Source organism: Oncorhynchus nerka, linkage group LG26 (assembly GCF_034236695.1).
Source record: "Oncorhynchus nerka isolate Pitt River linkage group LG26, Oner_Uvic_2.0, whole genome shotgun sequence".
NCBI lineage: Eukaryota > Metazoa > Chordata > Actinopteri > Salmoniformes > Salmonidae > Oncorhynchus > Oncorhynchus nerka.
The window spans coordinates 4,150,657-4,177,223 of record NC_088421.1 but is presented as its reverse complement, the minus strand read 5'-3'; the positions used below and the strand labels follow the sequence as shown (position 1 = coordinate 4,177,223).

The window sequence follows — 26,567 nt, the reverse complement described above, 5'->3', positions numbered from 1 at the left end:
GTAGGGTACAATGACGCCTTCGTTTTTAAGCCCTGGAATTTTATGCCCCTTGATATTATTGTTGTATCTGATTTGAATAGCTAACATTTTGATGGCCATAATAAATAGATGTGCAGATAGTGGACAACCTGGTTTTACTCCTCTTGACAGTTTAAATCTTTCTGAGATGTAGCCATTATTTACTATTTTACACCCAGGGTTACTATACATAACTTTAAACCATTGTATAAGAGATTCTCCAAAATTAAAATAATCCAGACATGTATATATACATTTCAGTCGTACTTTATCAAAAGCCTTTTCAAAATTAGCTATGAATACCAGGCCTGGTTTCTCAGATTTTTCATAGTCTTCTATTGTGTTCCAGTCTTATATTATCTCCAATGTATTGTTAATGTATATATTTTTTTAAACTCTCTGATTAGGGTGAATTATATCCGACAATATCGTATTAATTCAATGCGCTATACATTTTGCTTGAATTTTTGCATCACAACACTGAAGTGTAAGGGGCCTCCAATTATTTTTAAATGGACTGGATCTTTATATTTACCATCTAGGTCCTGTTTCAGTAATAGTGAAATCAGACCTTGTTGAGTATGCTAATAATAATAATAAATGCTAATAACGGTCCTCAGAGTACATTAAAAAAAGGTTTGATATACCTCAACTGCTATGCCATCCAGCCCTGGAGTTTTCCCAGACTTAAAGGCTTTCATTGCATCAAGAAGTTCACTCCTCTATAATTTGGTCTTCACATGAGCCTTTCAGTACAGATGTCAATTTTCCATTATTAAAGGGAAAAAAAATCCTTACAATTAACTTTGGTTAGTGGAGATGGAGACTGAAACGAAAACATATGCTTATAGCACATTCCTTCCTCTTTTAAAATGTTGTTGGGTGACTGATCTGTACCTTGACGCAATCCTGTCTCTGAGCTCTATGGACAATTTATTCGACCTCATGGCTTGGTTTTTGCTCTGACATGCACTGTCAACTGTGGGACCTTATATAGACAGGTGTGTGCCTTTCCAAATCATGTCCGATCAATTGAATTTACCACAGGTGGACTCTAATCAAGTTGTAGAAACATCTCAAGGATGGGCAATGGAAACAGGATGCACCTGAGCTCAATTTCAAGTCTCATAGCAAAGGGTCTGAATACTTATGTAAATAAGGTATTTCTGTTTTGTATTTTTTATTAAAAAGTTTCTACAAACCTGTTTTCGCTTTGTCATTATGGGGTACTGTGTGTAGATTGATGAGGGGGAAAAAACAATTGAATCCATTTTAGAATAAGGCTGTAACGTCACACAATGTACGATGGTGATTGAGTGTCCATATAGCTGTACCATGATATTTGCACAAGCAGATCAACAGCCAAAAGCATTTCCAAGTCCCCCTCCTTGGATATACTGTATACAGTTATTCCCCCCCCCCCAAAAAAAAAATGTATATTTCAAATTCTTGCTTATCTTAATTTATTTTCACAATTAACAAATAATATGTTTAATAATGTAGGCACGTCCTACTAAGGAATATAACCTATAACCAAGACTGACAATACCAAAATAAAATGTTCATCAAGGAAACAATTATTGTGATTCATCCTATAGGTCCCTAACATCATTACTCCATGGCAACAGATACCTACACGCACTCTCCTAACCCCTCCCCTACAAACAACCACACGCTCAGGTGTTAAACAGTTGTTCCAACCCTGAGCCCAACTCAAGAGGAGACTTGATGTGTGAATGTGTATACCAGTGGCGACCCATCATTCAGGGCAGGTGGGGCAGAGCTAATAAAGCTGCAAACAAACATGGTCTCTTTTTTTGCTTTCTTGAGTAAGGCAGTTCCAAAATGCAGGTGTTTCAACCTAACTCAGTCCTTTCTGTGGTGGTGGAGCAGCCAGCAGAAAATACAGAGCGTAGAGGTTGGTAATGTTCTCTAGTTGAGCCGTGATTGGCTCAGTGTTCTGTCACTCATGGGGAAACTACTGTACGTCACCACAAAATCTACAAGGGAAAGCTCTAACATTCAAGCCCCTTGGGTGCTGCCATAGAGTTACATTAGAAGTGCCATCCAAGAAGGCTCAAGGTCATTGGCCACAGATAAAATGACATCAAATCATGTTATATCTACTGTAGCTTTGATTGTACTGATCATGTCAACGTCATACTTTCAAAATCATCATGAATCAAGTCAACAATATATTGACAAATCCTTTTCAATCCTTGTCATAAGAGGATAAATTATAGATAAAACGTATCGGTGCTCGTCGGCCATTGGACATAAACATTACACAACAAGTTGGAAATCACAAATTCAACAACGAGTGGTTTGAAAGGAATTAGTAGCTAACTGCAAGCGTTGCAAAGCAATCACTATTCTGCTATTCAGTGGAGAGGGTGTGTGGTCCAAGTCTGGGTTTAAGGGTCTCTTTTCCAATCTTAAAAGGATAAAGATTTGCATGCAACACCATTGGCCAGAAAATGTTGAATACATTGGCCGTGCTGTCAATCCAGCATGTCACTTCTGCCATTTTCAAAACAACTGGAAACTCGGAACCGGGAAACCTCAGACTTCAGTGAGTTCAAGACAACTGGGAACTCGGAAAATAACTAGTTACATTTTGATCGATCATCCAACTCGGAAATCCATGTCGGAAACTCTGGCCTTTTTCTAGAGCGCCGACCTGAAGATCATTGACGTCATGATTCAACCTTGTTTTTTTTCAGAGTCCACAGTTGTCTTGAAAGTACCATAAATCCAGAGAATGGCAGAATTTGGATGACAAAGTTTGAGGACAAAATTTGCCCACAAGAAGGACCACCGCGCCACCGTCCTGTTAAAGTGAGCACAGCACAACAAGGTGAGTCCAAAAATGTATTGTATGCTGCTGCATAAATGATGTAATATGCCAGGGAGAAATGTATACTGTAACTAAGAAAATAATGCTGAGTGTATGTTGTGTAGGAAGCTGTTAGTGGACCCCTACCCATGGGATACTGCAGCTAGTGTTGCCAGGTGGGGGTACTCCACCGAAATTCCCACCAGCTAGGTATGATGTCATCAAGGTTCTCATTAACAGCTTTGAGAGATTCGATTTATATTATGCTCACCCTTCCAGGGGCTTTGGCTTTGTTGGATCAACCCTGCCAGGCAGGCTAAGACTCTTGAGGGGGCGGTGCTGCTTTAGTGGGTCTCAGATCGCATTTATCTTTCTGTCTTGGCTGCGTATAGGCTACTTGCAGTAGGCCTATGAAACAGATAAGGACATTTCCTTAATGTGTGGGTCACTCAGGTGGGTGTCTAGGATATAGGGTTGTCTTAATTATAGACTACCCCGGCATTCTCGGTTTCCTATTTCTATCATGTTATGTATTAGCCACTATCAGTATCGACAATCAGTAGGTCTAATAACAACACATATTCAACTGCCAATTTACTGTTAGTTACCTTCAGTTGATACAGCCTATATTATCATTCCATTTAATTACAAGGTTTAATATTTACATTTACATTTAAGTCATTTAGCAGACGCTCTTATCCAGAGCGACTTACAAATTGGTGCATTCACCTTATGACATCCAGTGGAGCAGCCACTTTACAATAGTGCATCTAAATCGTTGTGTAATATACCTTCATGTGCTTCCCCTGTAAACATTGTCATGACCATGGGGTTGTTGCTGAGGATCATTAAAATAGTTGATAATATACACTAAGTGTACAAAACATTCGGAACACCTTTCCATCATATAGTCTGACCAGGATAATCCAGGTGAAAGCTATGATCTTTTATTGAAGTCACTTGTTAAATCCACTTCAATCAGTGTAGATGAAGGGGAGGAGACAGGTTAAAGGAGGATGCTTAATCCCTGAGACAATCGAGACTTGGATTGTGTATGTGTGCCATTCAGAGAGTGAATGGGCAAGATAAAATATCGAAGTGTCTTTTGAATGGGGTATGGTAGTAGGTGCCTGGTGCACTGGTTTGAGTGTGGCAAGAACTGCAAAGCTGCTGAGTGTTTCATGCTTAACAGTTTCCCGTGTGTATCAAGAATGGTACACCACACAAAGGACATCCAGCCAACTTGTGACAACTGTGGGAAACATTGGAGTCAACACTGGACTTTTGAACTGAAAATGTGGATTGACTTTTGAACTGTAAATTTGATTGGGAACAGAATTATGTGCTTAATGATTTAGGCCAGGGGTATGTGCTTGATGATAAGATTATTCCCCACAATTCTCATAAGATTTTCTTGCTCATTTCAGGAGCTACGGCTTTCTTAACTAAGGTCAAACGTTAAAAGCTCTCAAACTGGTAATGTTCCCAAATCACCAATGTCCATCTCAAGTGGATCAAGAAATCTGTGGAATTTTAATTTGAAAAAATATGGCATCATAAAAAAACTTTTTTTTTTTACAACACCATATGGTACAGTAACATTTGTGAACAAATGAAAAGGCTCAAACATCCTCAACCACACAAGCAAACAACAATTCAACACATTGTTGCCTCAATCATACATTCACTCCCCCCTTCCTTTGCTCAAAGTTAAAGATCAAATGGAATGGCCACAAAAACATTTACCGTTTGTCCTCAATCTCTAGCTTCATTGAGAGCCAAAGTCAAAATCATTTGACAAAGCCAACATAGTATTACAACCAAGTAACTATGTCTTGCTCTAACTGTGCTATTCAAATTGGTTGAACTGTGTTCTTTCTGACTCAAGAATGTGTGGAGCACAAAGTGCAACATTTATTGTGTTTGTGGGTAATGGGGAAAAATAGATAATAATAGTTCAATGATGGTATTTTCACTATATGACAGACTTACAACCTACAGTTGAAGTCGGAAGTTTACATACACTTAGGTTGAAGTCATTAAAACTTGTTTTTCAACCACTCCACAAATATCTTGTTAACAAACTATATTTTTAGCAAGTCTGTTAGGACATCTACTTTGTGCATGACACAAGTAATTTTTGCAACAATTGTTTACAGACAGATTATTTCACTTATAATTCACTGTATCACAATTCCAGTGGGTCAGAAGTTTGCATACACTAAGTTGACTGTGCCTTCAAACAGCTTGGAAAATTCCAGAAAATTATGTCATGGCTTTAGAAGCTTCTGATCGGCTAATTGACATCATTTGAGTCAATTGGAGGTGTACTTCATCCTGCCCTGCCTATCTAAGGTCTTCAAAAGCCAAGTCAACAAACAGGTCACTGACCATCTCGAATCCCACCGTACCTTCTCCGCTGTGCAATCTGGTTTCCGAGCCGGTCACGGGTGCACCTCAGCCACGCTCAAGGTACTAAACGATATCACAACCGCCATTGATAAAAGACAGTACTGTGCAGCCGTCTTCATCGACCTTGCCAAGGCTTTCGACTCTGTCAATCACCATATTCTTATCGGCAGACTCAGTAGCCCCGGTGTTTCTGATGACTGCCTTGCCTGGTTCACCAACTACTTTGCAGACAGAGTTCAGTGTGTCAAATCGGAGGGTCTGCTGTCCGGACCTCTGGCAGTCTCTATGGGGGTGCCACAGGGTTCAATTATTGGACGACTCTCTTCTCTGTATACATCAATGAGGTCGCTCTTGCTGCTGGTGAGTCTCTGATCCACCTCTACGCAGACGACACCATTCTGTATACTTCTGGCCCTTCTTTGGACACTGTGTTAACAACCCTCCAGGCAAGCTTCAATGCCATTACAACTCTCCTTCCGTGGCCTCCAATTGCTCTTAAATACAAGTAAAACTAAATGCATGCTCTTCAACTGATCGCTACCTGCCCGCCTGTCCAACATCACTACTCTGGACAGCTCTGACTTAGAATACGTGGACAACTACAAATACTTAGGTGTCTGGTTAGACTGTAAACTCTCCTTCCAGACCCATATCAAACATCTCCAATCCAAAGTTAAATCTAGAATTGGCTTCCTATTTCGCAACAAAGCATCCTTCACTCATGCTGCCAAACATACCCTTGTAAAACTGACCATCCTACCAATCCTCGACTTTGGCGATGTCATTTACAAAATAGCCTCCAATACCCTACTCAACAAATTGGATGCAGTCTATCACAGTGCAATCCATTTTGTCACCAAAGCCCCATATACTACCCACCATTGCGACCTGTACGCTCTCATTGGCTGGCCCTCGCTTCATACTCGTCGCCAAACCCACTGGCTCCATGTCATCTACAAGACCCTGCTAGGTAAAGTCCCCCCTTATCTCAGCTCGCTGGTCACCATAGCATCTCCCACCTGTAGCACACGCTCCAGCAGGTATATCTCTCTAGTCACCCCCAAAACCAATTATTTCTTTGGCCGCCTCTCCTTCCAGTTCTCTGCTGCCAATGACTGGAACGAACTACAAAAATCTCTGAAACTGGAAACACTTATCTCCCTCACTAGCTTTAAGCACCAACTGTCAGAGCAGCTCACAGATTACTGCACCTGTACATAGCCCACCTATAATTTAGCCCAAACAACTACCTCTTTCCCTACTGTATTTAATTTATTCATTTATTTTGCTCCTTTGCACCCCATTATTGCAAATCTACCATTCCAGTGTTTTACTTGCTATATTGTATTTACTTTGCCACCATGGCCTTTTTTTGCCTTTACCTACCTTATCTCACCTCATTTGCTCACATCGTATATAGACTTGTTTATACTGTATTATTGACTGTATGTTTGTTTTACTCCATGTGTAACTCTGTGTCGTTGTATGTGTTGAACTGCTTGCTTTATCTTGGCCAGGTCGCAATTGTAATTGAGAACTTGTTCTCAACTTGCCTACCTGGTTAAATAAAGGTGAAATAAAAAATAAATACAAATTCAAGTACAGAGGAAAGTCGGGGAGGACGGCAGGAAGGGACAGAAGATTAATGGTGGGGCACGGCCAGTTGAATATGCCCTTAAATGTGATAGGAAAGCATCCAACAGGAAAGTGTGATTATTGCCAGGAAAGAGAGACCGTGGAGCATGTATTGCTACAGTGTGGGCAGTATCAGAGGCAAAGAGAGAGAGTCTGAAATCTAGTATGAGGGAGAAGGGGATACAGGAAATTAGTTTAGAATATATTGAGGAGAACGTCATTAGATATATTCTAAAATATTTTATATTTTTTAAAGAGCAACGGGGCTGACAGGTAGGATTTAGTTTATCCCTGTCTCTGGCCCACACTCCAGTACAGTAGGTGGCGGTAATGCACCATAACGTTGGATGCCAACCGCCGATAAACCCCACCGAAGAAGAAGTTGTAGCTAGCTGCTGAAATCAAGCAGGACGTGAAATAAGGTACGTGTTATCCTCATTGAAAGCGATATAACCCGAATGCATTTCTTAGTGGTCACCCACATGTGTATATACTGACGTTTAAATACTTGTTGTTCGACAGATATTACATAGCTAGCTAATGCTTGGGCTAGCTAGCGTACATTGCTAACTTGTCCCTAGCAACGCTCTCCTGTGGTCCTCATTTATAACGGTTGCGTAAATGTTACAGTAATCTGCTCGCGCAATTTCTGAAAAGACTGCACGCACACAAATATTTGAGCAACAAGGCCCGAGTGGGTGTGGTATATGGCCAATATACCACTGCCAAGGAATGTTCATAACCACAACACAACGCAACGCGGAGTGCCTGGACACAGCTCTTAGCCCAGGTATATTTGCAATGTACCACAAACCCAGAGGTTCCTTATTGCTATTATAAACTGGTTACCAACGTAATTAGAGCAGTTTTGTCATACCTGTGGTATACCACGGCTGTCAGCCAATCAGCATTCAGGGCTCGAACCACCCAGTTTATAATGATAACTTATAGACGTGATAGTGATGTTGTGTTTCCACAAGTGGCTGAATTGGTCTAATTCATGTATGGTAAAGCTTCAGACTCTTCCAATTCAAATGAACTCATGACGAAAACTTGTTGAGTTTAGGAGTCTAAGGTGACAAACCGCCCACCTGGTTTCGGTTGGGTCATTTATAATTCAAAACAATGCACTCTGAATCATAAACTGGGTGGTTCGAGCCCTGAATGCTGATTGGCTGAAAGCTGTGGTATATCATACTGGGTATGACAAAACATGTATTTTTACTTCTCTACCATAATTACGTTGGTAACCAGTTTATAACAGCAATAACGCACCTCAGGTGTTTGTGGTTTATTGCCAATGTGACACCGCTAAGAGCTGTATCCAGGCACTCCGCGTTGATTCGTGTATTGGAACAGCCCTTAGCAGTGGTATATTGGCCATATACCACACCCCCCCCGGGCCTTATTGCTTAATTATAAACGGAGTGGTTCGAGCTCTGAGTGCTGATTGGCTGAAAGCCGTGGTATATCAGACCGTATACCATAGGTATGACAAAACATTTGTAATTACGTCGGTAACCCGAGTGGCACAGCGGTCTAAGGCACTGCATCTCAGTGCAAGAGCCGTCACTACAGTCCCTGGTTCGATTACAGGCTGTATCACATCCGAACACAAGCCTAAGATCACCATTCGACAATGCCAAGTGCGAGCGGTCGCATCTGCACTCGGTCCGCAGGTAGTATTATTTCATTATAGTACAACGGTTTGATTTGTCTAATCTTAGCAATTTCTTCTTAGCTAGCTACACAGCCGTCTTTGTATCATAGATAATTGCGTAATTATCGTATTTCGTCGTCCTAACGCAGTCTACACTGCCCTGCAGCTAGCCAGCTAGCTAACGTCCACCGTTAGCTAGTCCACCGTCTACCGATTAGCAGCACAACTATTACACTCAACTGAACGACTTGATTAGTGTAGTGTTAGCTAGCTACATAGTTGTCTTTGCTGTCTTCGTACCCAAGATAATTGTGTAGTTTAGAGTGTGTAGTTTTATGTCGTCCTTAACATAGGAGACTCTGCTAGCTAGCCAACAGCTAGCCAACGTCTACCGAACAGAACTTCTGCACTCAACAATCCGGTCGCATTTCGCTTCGCTCCACAGGTAGTATCACATTTTTTCATTTCATTTCATTACAGTACAACGGCTTGATTTGTTTGATCGTAGCTAGCTACATAGCTAGCTACATAGCCGTCTTTGTATCAAAGATAATTGTGTAGTCTAGAGCGATTTCCTAGGTTAGCTAGCCAGCTATTGTCGTTCTTTTAACGCAACGTAACGTAATCAACACTGCTAGCTAGCCAGCTGGCCCCGAATAGCAGCACAGTAGAAACTATTACACTCAACGGAACGACTTGATTAGTGTAGTGTCAACAACGCAGCCAATGCCAACTAGCCTACTTAGTCAACAACGCAGCCTCTGCCAGCTAGCCTACTTCAGCAGTACTGTATCATTTTAATCATTTTAGTCAATAAGATTCTTGCTACGTAAGCTTAACTCTCTGAACACTCGTGACGTGTAGTCCACTTGTCATTCCAATCTCCTTTGCATTAGCGTAGCCTCTTGTGTAGCCTGTCAACTATGTGTCTGTCTATCCCTGTTCTCTCCTCTCTGCACAGACCATACAAACGCTCCACACCGCGTGGCCGCGGCCACCCTAATCTGGTGGTCCCAGCGCGCACGACCCACGTGGAGTTCCAGGTCTCCGGTAGCCTCTGGAACTGCCGATCTGCGGCCAACAAGGCAGAGTTCATCTCTGCCTATGTCTCCCTCCAGTCCCTCGACTTCTTGGCACTGACGGAAACATGGATCACCACAGACAACACTGCTACTCCTACTGCTCTCTCTTCGTCTGCCCACGTGTTCTCGCACACCCCGAGAGCTTCTGGTCAGCGGGGTGGTGGCACCGGGATCCTCATCTCTCCCAAGTGGTCATTCTCTCTTTCTCCCCTTACCCATCTGTCTATCGCCTCCTTTGAATTCCATGCTGTCACAGTTACCAGCCCTTTCAAGCTTAACATCCTTATCATTTATCGCCCTCCAGGTTCCCTCGGAGAGTTCATCAATGAGCTTGATGCCTTGATAAGCTCCTTTCCTGAGGACGGCTCACCTCTCACAGTTCTGGGCGACTTTAACCTCCCCACGCCTACCTTTGACTCATTCCTCTCTGCCTCCTTCTTTCCACTCCTCTCCTCTTTTGACCTCACCCTCTCACCTTCCCCCCTACTCACAAAGGCAGGAAATACGCTCGACCTCATCTTTACTAGATGCTGTTCTTCCACTAACCTCGTTGCAACTCCCTCCAAGTCTCCGACCACTACCTTGTATCCTTTTCCCTCTCGCTCTCATCCAACACTTCCCACACTGCCCCTACTGGATGGTATCGCGCCGTCCCAACCTTCGCTCTCTCTCCCCCGCTACTCTCTCCTCTTCCATCCTATCATCTCTTCCCTCTGCTCAAACCTTCTCCAACCTATCTCCTGATTCTGCCTCCTCAACCCTCCTCTCCTCCCTTTCTGCATCCTTTGACTCTCTATGTCCCCTATCCTCCAGGCCGGCTCGGTCCTCCCCTCCCGCTCCGTGGCTCGACGACTCATTGCGAGCTCACAGAACAGGGCTCCGGGCAGCCGAGCGGAAATGGAGGAAAACTCGCCTCCCTGCGGACCTGACATCCTTTCACTCCCTCCTCTCTACATTTTCCTCTTCTCTCTCTGCTGCTAAAGCCACTTTCTACCACTCTAAATTCCAAGCATCTGCCTCTAACCCTAGGAAGCTCTTTGCAACCTTCTCCTCCCTCCTGAATCCTCCTCCCCCTCCCCCCTCCTCCCTCTCTGCAGATGACTTCGTCAACCATTTTGAAAAGAAGGTCGACGACATCCGATCCTCGTTTGCTAAGTCAAACGACACCGCTGGTTCTGCTCACACTGCCCTACCCTGTGCTCTGACCTCCTTCTCCCCTCTCTCTCCAGATGAAATCTCGCGTCTTGTGACGGCCGGCCGCCCTACAACCTGCCCGCTTGACCCTATCCCCTCCTCTCTTCTCCAGACCATTTCCGGAGACCTCCTCCCTTACCTCACCTCGCTCATCAACTCATCCCTGACCGCTGGCTACGTCCCTTCCGTCTTCAAGAGAGCGAGAGTTGCACCCCTTCTGAAAAAACCTACACTCGATCCCTCCGATGTCAACAACTACAGACCAGTATCCCTTCTTTCTTTTCTCTCCAAAACTCTTGAACGTGCCGTCCTTGGCCAGCTCTCCCGCTATCTCTCTCAGAATGACCTTCTTGATCCAAATCAGTCAGGTTTCAAGACTAGTCATTCAACTGAGACTGCTCTTCTCTGTATCACGGAGGCGCTCCGCACTGCTAAAGCTAACTCTCTCTCCTCTGCTCTCATCCTTCTAGACCTATTGGCTGCCTTCGATACTGTGAACCATCAGATCCTCCTCTCCACCCTCTCCGAGTTGGGCATCTCCGGCGCGGCCCACGCTTGGATTGCGTCCTACCTGACAGGTCGCTCCTACCAGGTGGCGTGGCGAGAATCCGTCTCCACACCACGTGCTCTCACCACTGGTGTCCCCCAGGGCTCTGTTCTAGGCCCTCTCCTATTCTCGCTATACACCAAGTCACTTGGCTCTGTCATAACCTCACATGGTCTCTCCTATCATTGCTATGCAGACGACACACAATTAATCTTCTCCTTTCCCCCTTCTGATGACCAGGTGGCGAATCGCATCTCTGCATGTCTGGCAGACATATCCGTGTGGATGACGGATCACCACCTCAAGCTGAACCTCGGCAAGACGGAGCTGCTCTTCCTCCCGGGGAAGGACTGCCCGTTCCATGATCTCGCCATCACGGTTGACAACTCCATTGTGTCCTCCTCCCAGAGCGCTAAGAACCTTGGCGTGATCCTGGACAACACCCTGTCGTTCTCAACTAACATCAAGGCGGTGGCCCGTTCCTGTAGGTTCATGCTCTACAACATCCGCAGAGTACGACCCTGCCTCACACAGGAAGCGGCGCAGGTCCTAATCCAGGCACTTGTCATCTCCCGTCTGGATTACTGCAACTCGCTGTTGGCTGGGCTCCCTGCCTGTGCCATTAAACCCCTACAACTCATCCAGAACGCCGCAGCCCGTCTGGTGTTCAACCTTCCCAAGTTCTCTCACGTCACCCCGCTCCTCCGCTCCCTCCACTGGCTTCCAGTTGAAGCTCGCATCCGCTACAAGACCATGGTGCTTGCCTACGGAGCTGTGAGGGGAAAGGCACCTCAGTACCTCCAGGCTCTGATCAGGCCCTACACCCAAACAAGGGCACTGCGTTCATCCACCTCTGGCCTGCTCGCCTCCCTACCACTGAGGAAGTACAGTTCCCGCTCAGCCCAGTCAAAACTGTTCGCTGCTCTGGCCCCCCAATGGTGGAACAAACTCCCTCACGACGCCAGGACAGCGGAGTCAATCACCACCTTCCGGAGACACCTGAAACCCCACCTCTTTAAGGAATACCTAGGATAGGATAAAGTAATCCCTCTCACCCCCCCTCCCCCTGAAAAGATTTAGATGCACTACTGTTCCACTGGAGGTCATAAGGTGAATGCACCAATTTGTAAGTCGCTCTGGATAAGAGCGTCTGCTAAATGACTTAAATGTAAATGTAAATGTAAAGCTCGCCGCCATTGGACTCTGGAGCAGTGGAATCGCGTTACCTGGATTGATAAATCACGCTTCACCATCTGGCAGTCCGACGGACGACTCTGGGTTTGGCAGGTGCCAGGAGAACGCTACCTGCACCAATGCATAGTGCGAACTGTAAAGTTTGGTGGAGGAGGAATAATGGTCTGGGGCTGTTTTTCATGGTTTGGGCTAGGTCCCTTAGTTCCAGTGAAGGCTATATACAGGTTAAATACAAGGAGTACCGGTTCTGGGTCAGTGTAATGGGGTACGAGGTAGTTAGGGATTGAGGTAATAAGTGCTTGTAGTTTTGGTAAGGTGATTAATTGAAGTACTATGTACATGTAGGTAGGGGGTGATGACCTGTCCGGGTAGCCGTTTAATTAACTGTTCAGCAGTCGTATGGCTTTTTTGGGGGGGGGGGGGCTGTTCATGAGCCTTTTGGTCCCAGACTTGGCGTTCCAGTACTGCTTACAATGCGATAGCAGAGAGTACATATAATGCCATATCTTCTAGCATCAGTGTTTGGACCTAAGATGTAGCCTTTGGGATCTGGTGAAGATTCTTCCAGATGAATCTCTTGCTCTTTCTTTTGTAGAACAGAAGATGGAGGCAGATTCGTCTCTCCTGAGCTCGGAAATGGAACTGCAGCAGCAAGAGGAGCTCTACCAACAGCTTTTAATGCAGGTTTGGATGATTGTGTTAAAAGAAATTTGAAGTGTGCACTTTATTAAAGATGAACACCATTGACATCCAATTGCTGCCAAGTGGGCATACACATTGGGTATGCCCATTTGACTCTGGCCTACAGTGCCTTCAGAGAGTATTCTCAACCCTTGACTTTTTCCACATTTTGTTGTGTTACAAAATAGGATTAAAATGTTTAATTGTAAAAAAAATTGTCAACGATCTACACAAAATACTCTGTCAAAGTGGAAGCAAATTTCAAACATTTACAGTGGGGCAAAAAAAGTATTTAGTCAGCCAACAATTGTGCAAGTTCTCCCACTTAAAAAGATGAGAGGCCTGTAATTTTCATCATAGGTACACTTCAACTATGACAGACAAAATGAGAGAAAAAAATCCAGAAAATCACATTGTAGGATTTTTAATGAATTTATTTGCAAATTATGGTGGAAAATAAGTATTTGGTCACCTACAAACAAGCAAGATTTCTGGCTCTCACAGACCTGTAACTTCTTCTTTAAGAGGCTCCTATGTCCTCCACTCGTTACCTATATTAATGGCACCTGTTTGAACTTGTTATCAGTATAAAAGACACCTGTCCACAATCTTAAACAGTCACACTCCAAACTCCACTATGACCAAGACCAAAGAGCTGTCAAAGGACACCAGAAACAAAATTGTAGACCTGCACCCGGCTGGGAAGACTGAATCTGCAATAGGTAAGCAGCTTGGTTTGAAGAAATCAACTGAGGGAGCAATTATTAGGAAATGGAAGACATACAAGACCACTGATAATCTCCTTCGATCTGGGGCTCCATGCAAGATCTCACCCCGTGGGGTCAAAATGATCACAAGAACGGTGAGCAAAAATCCCAGAACCACATGGGGGGACCTAGTGAATGACCTGCAGAGAGCTGGGACCAAAGTAACAAAGCCTACCATCAGTAACACACTACGCCGCCAGGGACTCAAATCCTGCAGTGCCAGACGTGTCCCCCTGCTTAAGCCAGTACATGTCCAGGCCCGTCTGAAGTTTGCTAGAGAGCATTTGGATGATCCAGAAGAAGATTGGGAGAATGTCATATGGTCAGATGAAGCCAAAATATAACTTTTGGGTAAAAACTCAACTCGTCGTGTTTGGAGGACAAAGAATGCTGAGTTGCATCCAAAGAACACCATACCTACTGTGAAGCATGGGGGTGGAAACATCATGCTTTGGGGCTGTTTTTCTGCAAAGGGACCAGGACGACTGATCCGTGTAAAGGAAAGAATGAATGGGGCCATGTATCATGAGATTTTGAGTGAAAACCTCCTTCCATCAGCAAGGGCATTGAAGATGAAACGTGGCTGGGTCTTTCAGCATGACAATGATCCCAAACACACCGCCCGGGCAACGAAGGAGTGGCATCGTAAGAAGCATTTCAAGGTCCTGGATTGGCCTAGTCAGTCTCCAGATCTCAACCCCATAGAAAATCTTTGGAGGGAGTTGAAAGTCCGTGTTGCCCAGCAACAGCCCCAAAACATCATTTACATTTACGTCATTTAGCAGACGCTCTTATCCAGAGCGACTTACAAATTGGTGCGTTCACCTTAAGACATCCAGTGGAACAGCCACTTTACAAAACATCACTGCTCTAGAGGAGATCTGCATGGAGGAATGGGCCAAAATACCAGCAACAGTGTGTGGAAACCTTGTGAAGACTTACAGAAAACGTTTGACCTCTGTCATTCCCAACAAAGGGTATATAACAAAATATTGAGATAAACTTTTGTTATTGACCAAATACTTATTTTCCACCATAATTTGCAAATAAATTCATAAAAAATTCTACAATGTGATTTTCTGGATTTTTTAAAATAATTTTGTCTGTCATAGTTGAAGTGTACCTACATTTACAGGCCTCTCTCATTTTTAAATGGGAGAACTTGTACAATTGGTGGCTGGCTAAATACTTTTTTGCCCCACTGTATTTAAAACATATATATATATTATATATAGTTGAAGTCGGAAGTTTATGTGCACGTATGTTGGCTTCATTAAAACTCGTTTTTCAACCACTCCACAAATTTCTTGTTAAATTAACAAACTATAGTTTTGGCAAGTCAGTTAGGACATCTACATTGTGCATGACACAAGTACTTTTTTCCAACAATTGTTAACAGACAGATTATTTCACTTTCAATTCCAGTGGGTCAGAAGTTTACATACACTAAGTTGACTGTGCCTTTAAACAGCTTGGAAAATTCCAGGAAATTATATCATGGCTTTAGAAGCTTTTGATAGGCAAATTGACATAATTTGAGTCAATTGGAGGTGTACCTGTGGATGTATTTCAAGGCCTACCTTCAAACTCAGTGCCACTTTGCTTGACATCATGGGAAAATCAAAATAAATCAGCCAAGACCTCAGAAAGAAAATTGTAGACCTCCACAAGTCTGGTTCATCCTTGGGAGCAATTTCCAAACGCCTGAAGGTACCACGTTTGTCTGTACAAACAATAGTACGCAAGTATAAACACCATGGGACCACGCAGCCGTCATACCGCTCAGGAAGGAGACCCGTTCTGTCTCCTAGAGATGAACGTACTTTGGTGCGAAAAGTGCAAATCAATCCCAGAACAACAGCAAAGGACCTTGTGAAGATGCTGGAGGAAACCGGTTCAAAAGTATCTATATCCACATTAAAATGAGTCCTATATCGACATAGCCTGAAAGGCCGCTCAGCAAGGTCGCAAATGGTTCTTCCAAATGGACAATGACCACAAGCATACTTCCAAAGTTGTTCCAAAATGGCTTAATGACAACAAAGTTAAGATATTGGAGTGGCCATCACAAAGTCCTGACCTCAATCCTATAGAATATTTGTTGGTTAGAAAGGAAAAAGCGTGTGCGAGCAAAGAAGCCTACAAACCTGGCTCGGTTACACCAGCTCTGTCAGGAGGAATTGGCGAAAATTCACCCAACTTATTGTGGAAAGCTTGTGGAAGGCTTCCCAAAATGTTTGACCCAAGTTGAACAATTTAAAGTCAATGCTACCAAATACTAATTGAGTGTGTGTGAACTTCTAACCCACTGGGAATGTGATGAAAGAAATAAAAGCTGAAATAAATCATTCTCTCAACTATTATTCTGACATTTCATATTTTTAAAATAAAGTGGTGATCCTAACTGACCTAAGACAGGGAATTTGTACTATAATTAAATGTCAGAAATGGTGAAAAATGGAGTTTAAATGTATTTGGCTAAGGTGTATGTAAACGTCTGAGTTCAACAGTAAGTATTCATCCCTCTGTGTCAATACACGTTTGAATCACCTTCAGCAGCGATTACAGCATTGAGTCTTTCTGGGTAAGTCTTTTAAGAGCGACGCACACCCTGATTGTACAATATTTGCACATTAGTCTTAAAAAATTCTTCAAGCTCTGTGAAGTTGGTTGTTGATCATTGCTAGACAGCCATTTACGTCTTTCCATAAATTTAACTAACCAGGCCACTCGGGAACATCCAATGTCATCTTGGTAAGCAACTCCAGTGTATATTTGTCCTTGTGTTTTAGGTTATTTTAATCAAAAAAAAAAAAAAAAATTGTCCTGCTGAAAGGTGAATCCTGTTGCAAAGCAGACTGAAGGTTTTCCTCTAGGATTTAGCCTGTGCTTAGCTCTTTTCCATTTCTTTTTACCGTAAAAAAACTTCATCGTCCTTGCCAATGACAAGCATACCCATAACACATTTTCATTCTGTACAGGCTTTCTTCTTTTCATTGTCATTTAGTTTAGTATTGTGGAGTAACTACAACGTTGTAGATCCATCCCCAGTTGTCTCCTATCACACCAATTCAATTGTGTAACTGTTTTAAAGTCACCATTGGCCTCATGGTGAAATCCCTGAGTGGTTTCCTTCCTCTGGCAACTGAGTTAGAAATGATGCCTGTATCTTTGTAGTGACTGGGTGTAGTGATACACCATCCAAAGTGGAATTAATAACTTCGCCATGCTCAAAGGAATATTCAATGTATTCTCTTTTTTTCTTGTTTTTTACCCATCTCCCAATGGGTGCTCTTCTTTGCTAGGCTTTGGATTGAATCTCTGTTTGAAATGCACTGCTCAACTGAGGGACCTTACAGATAATTGTGTGTGGGGTACAGAGATGAGGTAGTCATGTTAAACACTATTATTGCACTTATTTAGGCTTGCCATAATAAAGGGATTGAATACTTATTGACTCAAGACATTTCAGCTTTTGATTAATTTAAAATTTGGAAAAAGTCAAGGGATGTGAATACTTTCTGATGGCACTGTATATATTGCCATTTATGATGTTGTTTTGACAGCTTCTATCAAGATTATAACTTTGGCTTTGGCTCTCAATGAAGCTGGATATGAGGTCCTAGGTTAAATGCATTTGTGGCCATTTTAATTGTTCTTCAACCATGAGTGTAGGAAGGATGAAGATTTTGTAATTAAGCTGTAGCTCTTGAAATGAGAAAAACATACTTTTGTAGTTTTAGCATCATACACATATCCCTGGCACATAATCCTGGTCCCAATCCAATTTTCTGTTCAAAAGTCAACTGTGTGATCATCTATCCCTGCATGCATCTATCCATCCTCAACCTTAAGCCCTGATCAAACCTACAGTGTCATTGCGCAAAATGGTGCACGGCATCATCTGGATATGTGTGCAAGAAAAGATTAATATTCCTCTTCTGATACCATTTCTGTCAAGCAATCTGCACAAATTTGATGCAAATCCAAAGTATGCACCTGACTGCAACTGCCTCTACAACGCAAAGCTAAGAGCTGTTATAAATCTCTACTGAGAATGTGCCTGACATTGAATCAATTTCCTTCTCGCTCTTTTTCTCTCTCGCTCATCTTACTCCCTCTCTCTTTTAGACAATGGGAAAAATGCAAAGTGAAAATCCTCGTGATTCTAGAGTCATCCGGCCACAGCCTGGTCAGTCTCCCTTTGGCACGCACACACATACACACACACACACAGACACACGCATAAACAACAGCTGTGTGTTTGTTGAATCCGTAGGTCTGTGTGTGAAGACTTTCACCCTGCCTGATAAACTGAAGGTATTTGTCAACATCTGCCAGTCTGCTGCCGTCCCGCCCCCACCCCCCCTCTCCAGGGAGGCACTAGTGGAGCTCCTAGAATCAGAAGACCCCACAGGATACAGAGTGCCCATGAGCATCGGAGAGGCCCACACAGAGGTGGACAACAGTGAGTGAATGGCTACTTTCTGAGGATGTCTTGACTTGACAGTTAATGCAGTTTTTCTATTCTGATCACGGAGTTCGAACACATTGTGCATCTACACCTACATTTACCAGTACATGTGTCCACCTGGTCCACATTGTGTCTGGATTCACTTTTCCCGTGCTATGTTCAAATGCCAGTATGCATTCTGCAAACGATGGAATAGTCAAAAATCGCTAATAACACAACAATTTTGATAGCATTAGCTAACTAATGGAGCTAACCTCTGTAGCTAGCCTGCTAGCTAGCAAAGCTAAAGGGATTGCAAAAGGGATAGCATAACTGTAGCCAGAGACGGCAGCGGAAGCGGGGGTGCAGATATTTCTGTATTTCATTTTCAACAAATTAGGAAAAATATCGATTTTTTTTTTTCACTTAGTCATTATAGTGTATTGTGTGTAGGTGGGTGAGAGAAAAAAACATATTGAATCCATTTTGAATTCAGGCTGTAACACAACAAAATGTGGAATAAGTCAAGGAGTATGAATACTTTCTGAAAGAACTAAGTGTCAGTTGTAGACGTGCGCTGATTCTCTACGCTTCTCTCGGTGTGCACTCGTACACTGCCCCTCTTGGATTTAAGAATAGACTGGTGTGAGGAATATGGTGGAAACCATCTCCAGCCATGCTTACTTTTCAAAGCAAGAGAGGGAGGGAAGGAGTGCACACTTCTGGAGAACAGTAGAGAATTGGAACGCAGCGATGTATCCCAATATTCCTGCAGGAATTCCTCTCCTTGTTTAATACTCTCCTTCAACCCGCTTCACTTATCCCTGAAGTGTGTACTTGTACCGGAGCAGTTCTTCCCAACCATTTGTTTCCCCCCCCCCCCCCCCCCCCCCCAAACCTTTACCCTAAATCGGGGGTGTTCAATCAGCTACACTTTGTACAGTATAGCAAAATAAATGCTGCGGTAGCTGTTTTCAAAGTTTTTCTGTCATTTTGTTTCATAGTTGGTAGATAATCACACAAGAACTACGAATCCTACAATATATCCCACTGCAGCAACACACTACCTGGCAGGGGAGCTGTGTGCACCGTGATTGAGGTGCTGAAGATACATTTTAGAAGCGCTGTGCACAGGCATAAGAGTTGGCCTAATTTACTTGAAAGTCTACTAAAGTGAGACTTTGTCCAATAATACACTGCTCAAAAAAAATAAAGGGAACACTTAAACAACACAATGTAACTCCAAGTCAATCACACTTCTGTGAAATCAAACTGTCCACTTAGGAAGCAACACTGATTGACAATACATTTCACATGCTGTTGTGCAAATGGAATAGACAACAGGTGGAAATGATAGGCAATTAGCAAGACACCCCCAATAAAGGAGTGGTTCTGCAGGTGGTGACCAGACCACTTCTCAGTTCCTATGCTTCCTGGCTGATGTTTTGGTCACTTTTGAATGCTGGCGGTGCTTTCACTCTAGTGGTAGCATGAGACGGAGTCTACAACCCACACAAGTGGCTCAGGTAGTGCAGCTCATCCAGGATGGCACATCAATGCGAGCTGTGGCAAGAAGGTTTGCTGTGTCTGTCAGCGTAGTGTCCAGGAGACAGGCCAGTACATCAAGAGACGTGGAGGAGGCCGTAGGAGGGCAACAACCCAGCAGCAGGAGCGCCTTTGTTTAAGGAGGAGCAGGAGGAGCACTGCCAGAGCCCTGCAAAATGACCTCCAGCAGGCCACAAATGTGCATGTGTCTGCTCAAACAGACTCCATGAGGGTGGTATGAGGGCCCGACGTCCACAGGTGGGGGTTGTGCTTACAGCCCAACACCGTGCAGGGCGTTTGGCATTTGCCAGAGAAAACCAAGATTGGCAAATTCGCCACTGGCGCCCTGTGCTCTTCACAGATGAAGGCAGGTTCACACTGAGCACATGTGACAGAGTCTGGAGACGCTGTGGAGAACGTTCTGCTGCCTGCAACATCCTCCAGCATGACCGGTTTGGCGGTGGGTCAGTCATGGTGTGGGGTGGCATTTCTTTGCGGGGCCGCACAGCCCTCCATAAGCTCGCCAGAGGTAGCCTGACTGCCATTAGGTACCGAGATGAGATCCTCAGACCCCTTGTGAGACCATATGCTGGTGCGGTTGGCCCAGAGTTCCTCCTAATGCAAGACAATGCTAGACCTCATGTGGCTGGAGTGTGTCAGCAGTTCCTGCAAGAGGAAGGCATTGATGCTATGGACTGGCCTGCCCGTTCCCCAGACCTGAATCTAATTGAGCACATCTGGGACATCATGTCTCGCTCCATCCACCAACGCCACGTTGCACCACAGACTGTCCAGGAGTTGGCGGATGCTTTAGTCCAGGTCTGGGAGGAGATCCCTCAGGAGACCATCCGCCACCTCATCAGGAGCATGCCCAGGCGTTGTAGGGAGGTCATACAGGCACGTGGAGGCCACACACACTACTGAGCCTCATTTTGACTTGTTTTAAGGACATTACATCAAAGTTGGATCAGCCTGTAGTGTGGTTTTCCACTTTAATTTTGGGTGTGACTCCAAATCCAGACCTCCATGGGTTGATAAATTTGATTTCCATTTATAAGTTTTGTGTGATTTTGTTGTCAGCACATTCAACTATGTAAAGAAAAAAGTTTTTAATAAGAATATTTCATTCATTCAGATCTAGGATGTGTTATTTTAGTGTTTCCTTTATTTTTTTGAGCAGTGTACATTACTTAGGTTATTTTCCAAGTTATGAATTTACTTAAACGGTTACTAGTCAGAATCTCACAGGCATACTTTCACTGATGACTCGAGTGCGCCTCATTGCCACGGTAACCTTCTGCCCTTAAAGGGGCAGCTGAAAATGTTTGCCTCATCGGGTCACAAAAATGTTAATAAAATTGAGCAATATACCACTTTTAACTAGTAACACATTTATTGTTTTACAAAGCATTTATCTTTTTTTTTAATGTAAAATATTTTGGCTAGTAAAAAATCTGTGGCCGGTGGACCAAAAAGTTAGTTTCAGGCACTGAACTGACTTATTGCGGATCAAAGGATGTGCGTGATTTCATGGTGCACGTAAGAAATTTTGCATATAAATGATCATGTACCTAATAAAAAATCCAAGTTAAATCGTTTTCCATCGTGCTTTCAACTCTACTGATGGTTTTGTCACAAAAACTGTTGCGTTATATACACCGTTATGCCCATTCTGGTCCTTGCATGGGTAGTCAACCTACATGATGAGATCATTATGGATAAGAGTGAGAGATTTTTTTGTCAAATGGCAGCCAAGCATCAATCATCATGTCACCAGAGTAAGACCTCTCTATATTTATTATAACTTATTTAATGTGTAGCATAATAAACTGCATGTTTTCCTGAGTCATAGTGGGAGGACCACACAACATATCATCACGTTACTTCCAAGTTTACTTTGATATGATGGTTATATCAATAATGATATATGCCATATAAATATTTGCGGTAGGGCTGTCCACGACTAAAAAATATCTTGGTCGACCGAGAGCTGTCTGTTCTTTTGACCAATTGTTTGGTTGAAATTTTAAAATATGTATTTTTCAACTATACGGTATGTACTGAGCTTGTCTGATGCTTTAAGCACACTGTTTGATGAAATACCGACCCAACCCCACTGCTGCTGGTCTTCGCAGATTCTGCTTTATGCTCCTGAAGTTGCCGGTAATAGGCTACACCAGGGGTCGGCAATTTTTTTCAGTTTCCTTTTTTAAAATGATCAATCATTAACCACATGCCAATCTGAATTATATCTAAATGAAAATGATACAAATCTAAAAGTAACTTCTATTGCAATTGGCAACTATATAAAAATAGCCTACATAAAGCCAACAAATAAAAACATTGCATCCTGCAGGTAGAGAATATCCTAATTTTAAAAATAAATATCATATACATCTAATTGGCTATGCATGGCCTGTCTGCAACAAACTTAATATTAAAAAAATCAAATATCAAATGGATCCGGCCCTAAGCTCGCCCTAACAAACTTACAACATTGTTGTCTGGGGCCCTCGGGGTTTCTGGGCAAGCGATATGCGATATCAGGTATTTTAAGACGTTTCCACTGGATCAGAGCATTACTTTTTTTCCCTTTCATTACGAATGGTTATCGAAAGGGAGAGTAATTCAAATACATTAAGGAACTATTGTAATTCTCAATGTATTCTAATAGTATTAGACATCCCCAAATGGGCACATTTGTAGGCCTACATTTGCGCGCAGGCTCACACTGCGTGCAATAGTGTTTAACATGATTTTTTGAACGACTGCCTCATCTCTGTACCACACACAGAATTATATGTAAGGTTCCCAATGGTAACTTTTTTTTAAACAGTTAGAGTTTATTGGCGGTGATGGGGGAAAACTGAGGATGGATCAACAACATCATAGTTACTCCACAATAATAATCTAAATGACAGTGAACAGAAGGAAGCTTGTACAGAATAAAAATATTCCAAAACATGCATCCTGTTTGCAATAATGCACTAATGTGAAACTGAAAAAAAATGTAGCAAAGAAATGAACTTTATATCCTGAATGCAAAGTGTTATGTTGGGGCAAATCCAACAAAACACATCAATGAGTACCACTCTTCATATTTTCAAGCATGGTGGTGGCTGCATCATATTATGGGTATGCTTGTCATCGGCAAGGAATTGGGTTGTTTTTGGCCTAATTAACGTTTTGAATTAAATCGTCTTGAAAATCTATAGCAAGACTTGAAAATGGCTGTCTAGCAATGATCAACAACCAATTTAACAAAGCTTGAAGAATTTTTAAGAGAATAATGTGCAAATATTGTATAATCCAGGTGTGCAATGCTCTTAGCGACAGAAAGACTCAAAGCTGTAATCGCTGCCAAAGGTGATTGTAACATGTATTGACTTGGGGGTTGACTACTTATGTAATCAAGATAGATATATATATATATTTTTGTGTGTGTACATCGTTGACAAAAAATTACAGTTAAATCCATTTTAATCCCACCTTGTAACACAACAAAATGTAGAAAAAGGCAAGGGGTGTGAATAATTTCTGAAGGCACTGTACCTGTTTGAGCTCCTGTTAGACAGATTAGATTTGGTTTCTCAAGGGGAGGCTGTGCAGTCTTACCCTCTACCTGTGTCCGTTCAGATAGGACAGGTCGCGCCTGATACAGAAGCAATCTTTTTTGACCGTGTATATTTGGTCAATCGAGTTGTATATTTTGTATGATATGGCGTTTTTACCATTGGATCACCAAGACCTGTAAATAATATACACTCTGAGCACATCAACCTGCCTTCTGCTGATTTCATTCCACTACCACCGCTCCAAGGTCTCTATTTTACAATTACAATCTAATCAAAGATTTTCAGTCATTGCATGTATAGATCATTTATTTGCTTGACTTACATGTGACTTGACTAACTCATAGAATGCATGACTTGGGCTTGACTCGAGAGATTACATGTTCTACTTGGGACTCGGATCTCAAGACTTGCTTGTGACTCGAGAAATAATGACTTGGTTCTGTCCTGTGCCCACAGACTCCCAAGGCTGCACAGCCTACGACGTGGTCATCAGTGAAGAGTTCTTCCAGAAATGCCAGGTGTGTGTGTGTGTGTGTGTGTGTGTGTTTGTTTGCAGGGGTGTGTGTGTAACTTCTGTCTGTGTGTTTGTAGAAGGATCCTCTATTCCAGCAGTTTCTGATCGCTGTGTCATTGGAGGGGCTGGAGAACAAATATAACATGGAGCTCAGCCGAGGTATGTATGCCTGTATCTTCAGTGTGCGTGTAAGCTTCAATATGGATTTGTTTTTTTTGTTTCGCGTGAGTGAGTGAGTGAGTGAGCGAGCATTAATCAGACCCATGTTATGTGTGTTCTGCTCCAGATGAGGTAATATCCATCTGTTTCACCTTACATCCTGTGTTTTTCTCTCCTTCCCTCCCAGACTGGAAGGTTCTGAAGAACAGGAAGTTTCTGGGCTCTGTGAACGAACAAAATATCCGCACTAAGAGCAAACCTGTGATTCAGGAAATAGAACCCAAGTATGTTTTTGCTCTTTCTTTCTTTCTCTTTCTTTTTTTTTTTGTACCCTCACTCTCTCTCAGACACACACACACCACACAACTCACATCTGTTATCATTAATTCACCACTAGAGGATGGTGTAGAGTTAACTACAGTCTGTATGTGGAGGAGTTCAATCTCCTCTCTCCCTCCCTCCCCCTTCTCTCGCTCTCTCTCTCTCTCTCTCTCTCTCTCTCCACAGGGATACTCGCACAGCGCCAGAACCAGCCAAACGGTAGGTCTGTCTGAGTTGTCCGCTGTGGATTTGATTGTCACATACCAAACTGGAACATATGAATTTTCTCCTTCTTTCTCACTCTCTTGCGCTAACCCACCTCTCTCTCCCTCTCGTCTCTTCTCTCCATCCATCTCCAGGCCAGAGTTCTGTCTGCTGGTGGAGCCCCCTGTAGGTGATCCAGAGTTTCTGATAGCCGAGATACAGCTGCCTGGAGTGGTGAGAGACAAGCCCAGTCCTAAACACATCTCTCTCTCCCTATACTCTGTGTTTAACTTCTTCCCCTATAGCAGGGGTGTCAGTCATTTGGCCCCAGGGGCTGCATTCGGAGGGCCGCACTAAAAATCGGTTATTTCTTCACAGTCAAAATTTTTAACGAATAGTCCTCTATCCATTGTTTTTGGGGAATTTTCGATGCTCTCTGACTATTTAGTGATTTATTAGCGAGCTGGACACAGTCGAAAAACTGTATGAATGTAGGTCCATTATTTAGTCATTTTAAAGTATATTTAGTTTGTTTTTTATTTAACCCGGGGGCTGGATTATACCCCCTCGCAAGCCATATTTTATCAAGATCATTTATACCGTTTCGACACCCCTGCCCTATAGACTAGGTCCTAAACCCATTCCTTCACCACTTATACTCAAACCGTTTCCTCACCCGTAGATCTATAATACTATTGTAAACTCATTCTTAATTTCATATTCTCAACGTGTTAAACTGCTTCCTCACTCCCTCCCTATACTCTATGCCAGTGTTCTTCTTAGCTGGTCCTGGGGACCCACAGGATGTGCTGGGTTTTGTTCCAGCCCAGCACCAACACACCTTTTTTTAAATAATTATCCAATCAACATACGTGGCAGTGATTTTAATAGGACCCAGAGTTTTTTTTACTGGTTACCTTTGGGTGCTTATTCTGACATTAATACGTAAGCCAGCAACGTTTCCCTTGTCCTCTCTCCTTCACTCCCTCCCTTCTCTTTCCAGGCCTCCTCTCTCTCCCTCGTTCTGGACCTTGGGGAGGACAGGCTTGTCCTGAATGCCCGGCCCTCCCTCTTTCATCTGGACTGTTTCATTCCCTTCTTCATTGACCAGGAGGGCAGCGTAGCACAGTACAACACCAACACACAGGTACACACACACACACACACACACACACATTCTAAAGCACAGTACAGCTATTCACTGACACACAGTGTCTGATATTGACACTCTTTGTTCTCCTCTCTCGCTCTCTCCGCCTCCCCTTTCTCTCTCCACAGATTCTCACGGTGACAATGCCAGTGGTGTCTTCATGAAGAACCTGAATGGCAGATATCTGTCCGTCTTTGTTGTATATGGAAATAAAACGTGTTATTTTTAATCACCGTCTGTGAGCGCTTATGTTCACATCACTTCAGTTCGTCTTTGATAAATGAAGAGTTATCACACGAAACATTAGCCCTGCATTCTCATTATCACACCAGTCATATTTAGCCATAACAATCCTTCAAACACTCTTGCAGTTAGTCGACATGTATCCCAACAATACCCCATTCAACCGTCTCTTTAGTATGGGTTTTACTCTTTTTTTTACTACTTGTTTCCGGGAGTCCCTCTATGAACGGAAGACCCTATTTGTGGAAAGGGATGGAAGAAAATACTCATCCCACCTATTTCTGGCCATTTATTTCTGGCCCTGGTATGCTCCTCTCATCCATCCCTCTTTTGTCTCCCCTTTCTCTCTCCACTTTCATTCTCTGTGTGTCTCTGTC

General features: G+C 43.2%; 1 protein-coding gene across 3 annotated transcripts; it reads left to right on the top strand.

Moving 5' to 3' along the window:
- Positions 1–7,223: 7,223 nt before the first annotated feature.
- On the top strand, positions 7,224–26,176 carry pih1d1 (PIH1 domain containing 1). Of its 3 annotated transcripts, XM_065010003.1 has the most exons (12): positions 7,250–7,323; positions 8,915–9,006; positions 13,174–13,262; positions 18,158–18,218; positions 18,306–18,494; positions 24,056–24,117; positions 24,191–24,272; positions 24,460–24,556; positions 24,780–24,812; positions 24,953–25,031; positions 25,801–25,944; positions 26,076–26,176. In XM_065010003.1, exons 3-12 carry the CDS (start codon positions 13,182–13,184, stop codon positions 26,109–26,111), a joined length of 864 nt encoding a protein of 287 aa, XP_064866075.1. In that variant the 5' UTR covers positions 7,250–7,323; positions 8,915–9,006; positions 13,174–13,181; the 3' UTR covers positions 26,112–26,176. The 3 variants fall into 3 exon arrangements, with proteins under 3 accessions (XP_029491255.1, XP_029491256.1, XP_064866075.1); XM_029635395.2 differs by lacking the exon at positions 8,915–9,006 and having other exon boundaries at positions 7,224–7,323; XM_029635396.2 differs by lacking the exon at positions 8,915–9,006 and having other exon boundaries at positions 7,229–7,323; positions 13,179–13,262.
- The last annotated feature ends 391 nt before the right edge of the window (positions 26,177–26,567 follow it).

What these genes read in the sequence shown, in the direction of transcription:
- pih1d1 (XM_029635395.2), top strand. Translation starts at nt 13,182, where the DNA reads ATGGAGGCAGATTCGTCTCTCCTGAGCTCGGAAATGGAACTGCAGCAG. An exon ending in TAACATGGAGCTCAGCCGAG is followed by an intron (nt 24,273 to 24,459) that starts GTATGTATGCCT and finishes CTTCCCTCCCAG; the next exon opens with ACTGGAAGGTTCTGAAGAAC. An exon ending in AGTACAACACCAACACACAG is followed by an intron (nt 25,945 to 26,075) that starts GTACACACACAC and finishes CTCTCTCCACAG; the next exon opens with ATTCTCACGGTGACAATGCC.